This window comes from Cyprinodon variegatus, unplaced genomic scaffold (genome assembly GCF_000732505.1).
Source record: "Cyprinodon variegatus isolate N-32 unplaced genomic scaffold, C_variegatus-1.0 Scaffold2074, whole genome shotgun sequence".
Lineage (NCBI taxonomy): Eukaryota > Metazoa > Chordata > Actinopteri > Cyprinodontiformes > Cyprinodontidae > Cyprinodon > Cyprinodon variegatus.
Window position 1 is genome coordinate 47,076 of NW_015152527.1, and position 2,597 is coordinate 49,672.

At 37.6% G+C, this 2,597-nt stretch overlaps 1 protein-coding gene across 1 annotated transcript; it reads right to left on the reverse strand.

Moving 5' to 3' along the window:
- Positions 1-15: 15 nt before the first annotated feature.
- Positions 16-2,569, reverse strand: LOC107105119 (gastrula zinc finger protein XlCGF57.1-like). Its single transcript, XM_015405233.1, has 2 exons — positions 1,979-2,569; positions 16-1,678 (listed from the first exon to the last, which is right to left on the reverse strand). The coding sequence occupies exons 1-2, from the start codon at positions 2,208-2,210 to the stop codon at positions 375-377; spliced, it is 1,536 nt and encodes a 511-aa protein (XP_015260719.1). The 5' UTR covers positions 2,211-2,569; the 3' UTR covers positions 16-374.
- Between the last annotated feature and the right edge of the window lie 28 nt (positions 2,570-2,597).

Sequence of the window (2,597 nt, forward strand, 5' to 3'; positions counted from 1 at the left end):
ACTTTCAAATGTTCACATCCACACATTCACCCAGGACCTGAATATTAACCAGGTTTACAATATAACACCTCATCTGTTCTAGTTTCTATGTAAACAGAGCTGTTAATTATTGGCTTTATCAAAATTTGCTCAAAAAAGACCATTAACCTGTGAGGGTGTCATGTAATGAGGTGATGGAGTTTCTAGATTTTATCACCGGTCAAACACGGAAAACGCCTCTACTGTTCATTCCTGTGGCTTTTAATTGATGTGACCTATGTGATACAAATAGCTTTAAAAAATATATAAATCATTCCACATCATGCATGATTAGAGGTCATCTGAATACTCAAATTACCATTTCTTTGTCAAAAATCATTCAGGAGAACAGCTTCTCACATGTGTGAATTGTCATGTGTCTTGTCAAAAGACTTTTTAAGAGTAAAATTTTTGCCACAAACCATGCAGGAAAAAGGTTTCTCACCAGTGTGAATTCTCATGTGCGTTGTCAAATTAATCTTTTGAGTAAAATTCTTGTTACAAATGGTGCAGGAAAAAGGCGTCTCACCTGTGTGAATTCTCATGTGAGAAGTCAAGTTACTCCTTTGAGTAAAATTCATGTTACAAACTGAACAGGAAAAAGGCTTCTCACCTGTGTGAATTCTGACATGTGTATCCAGATCAGACTTATAGGTGAAGCTTTTTCCACAGGATACACATTCAAAAGGCTTCTCACCTGCGTGCATTCTCATGTGAGAAATTAAACTACTCTTTTGAGTAAAATTCTTGTGACAAATGGTGCAGGAAAAAGGCTTCTCACCAGTGTGAATTCTCATGTGAGTAGTCAAACTACTTTTTGTGGTAAAACTTTTGTTACAAATTGTACAGGGAAAAGGCTTCTCGCCTGCGTGAATTCTTATGTGAGAAGTCAAATTACTCTTTTTAGTAAAATTTTTGTTACAAATGGTACAGGAAAAGGCCTTCTCACCTGCATGAATTCTCATGTGAGAAGTCAGATTACTCTTTTGAGTAAAGTTCTTGTTACAAATTGTACAGGAAAAAGGCTTCTCATCTGTGTGAATTCTGATGTGATTATTAAGATCATATTTAGAGGTGAAGCTTTTTCCACAGCATAGACATTCAAAACGCTTCTCACCAACGGGACTTCTGATTTGCGTAGTCACACTACTTTTTTCCGTGAAATTCTTGTCACAAATCGCACAGGAAGAAGGTTTCTCACCTGTATGAATTCTAATGTGCCCATCACTTCTAGATTTCTTTGGGAATTTTTTTCCACAGGAGAGACATTCATATATCTCCTGAACTGTGTGAGTTCTCATGTGAACCTTGAAATGTTCTTCAGATGTCAAACATGGGAAAGGTTTGTCTCCTGTAATTTCTGTCTCCTCTTTTCTCATGTGATCCAATAAATGTTCTTTTTTTGTAAAGTTTTCTCCACATGTCAAACATGAGAACGGTTTCTCTTCAATCTGCTGCTTCAGAAAAAGCTGCTCTTCATGCTCACCTATGATGAGCTCCATGGTTTCCTCTTTTATCCAGGGTTGTTCTAGTTCTTTCTGCTCTTCTTTTATCTGCAGAGGTTCTGATTCCTCTTGGTCTAAACTGGAATTCCTCTCCTGTTCATAGAGCTGCTGGTCAGAGAAATCCTCCTCTTTCCCAACATAATCCTGCAGGTGGTCTGGAAAGACAAACAGCAGAAATACTATCTATTACACATTAAAGAAAGGACACTTCATTTTTATCATCCTTTTTTTGATCTAATTACATACAAACACACTGAAACTACATCTCCCAGTATGTAAAATTTATGTTCTTATGTTGGAATAATACAAACCAGGTTTGAAGTTTGAAATTAATCTGCTCTTCATTTTTAAAGAAGAGCAGATTAACGACACTTAAGCCTTTAAGAAAAGAAGTAGCCCTTTATTTTTTTGCTGAAACATTTTTCCACAGGACAGACATTCATTAATGTTCTTACCTGTGTGAGTTCTCATGTGATCCAATAAATCTTCTTTGTTTGGAAAGTTTTCTCCACATGTCAAACATGGGAAAGATTTCTTGTCAGTCTCCTGCTTAAGAAAAAGCTGCTCTTCATGCTCACTTATGGGGAGCTCCATGGTTTCCTCTTTTGTCCAGGGATGTTCTCGTTTTTTCTGCTCTTCTTTTATCTGCAGAGGTTCTGGTTCCTCTTGGTCCAAACTGGAATTCATCCCCTGTTCATAGAGCTGCTGGTCAGAGAAATCCTCCTCTTTTCCAACATAATCCTGCCGGCGGTCTGGGAAGACAAACAGCAGAAAGACTTTCTATTAGTGGTTAAAGAAAGGACACCTGACATAAAAGCACCAAACTCTGTCCTTGAGTTTGAGGAGTGAGTGGACCTTCCTGTACACCTCTACCTGGAAGAGACGTACCCCAGCTGGATGTGTCAGAATGAGCAGCTTTTAAAAGATTTTCTAATGAAATTTGCCTGATCTATCCTATTAAAAAGAAGCATCATTGTAATGTTGTGCCATATGCCATGATCATGGTTTTTGGACTTTAGGAACCAGTGCCCATATTTCATCTTGATATGACGACCACGAGAGAAAATTATATTT

Bases quoted from the DNA above. Each gene is read 5' to 3' on its own strand.
- LOC107105119 (XM_015405233.1), bottom strand. From the start codon at position 2,210: ATGAATTCCAGTTTGGACCAAGAGGAACCAGAACCTCTGCAGATAAAA. The intron at 1,679-1,978 runs GTAAGAACATTA...TTGTCTTTCCAG, and splicing joins TCACATGAGAACTCACACAG to ACCACCTGCAGGATTATGTT.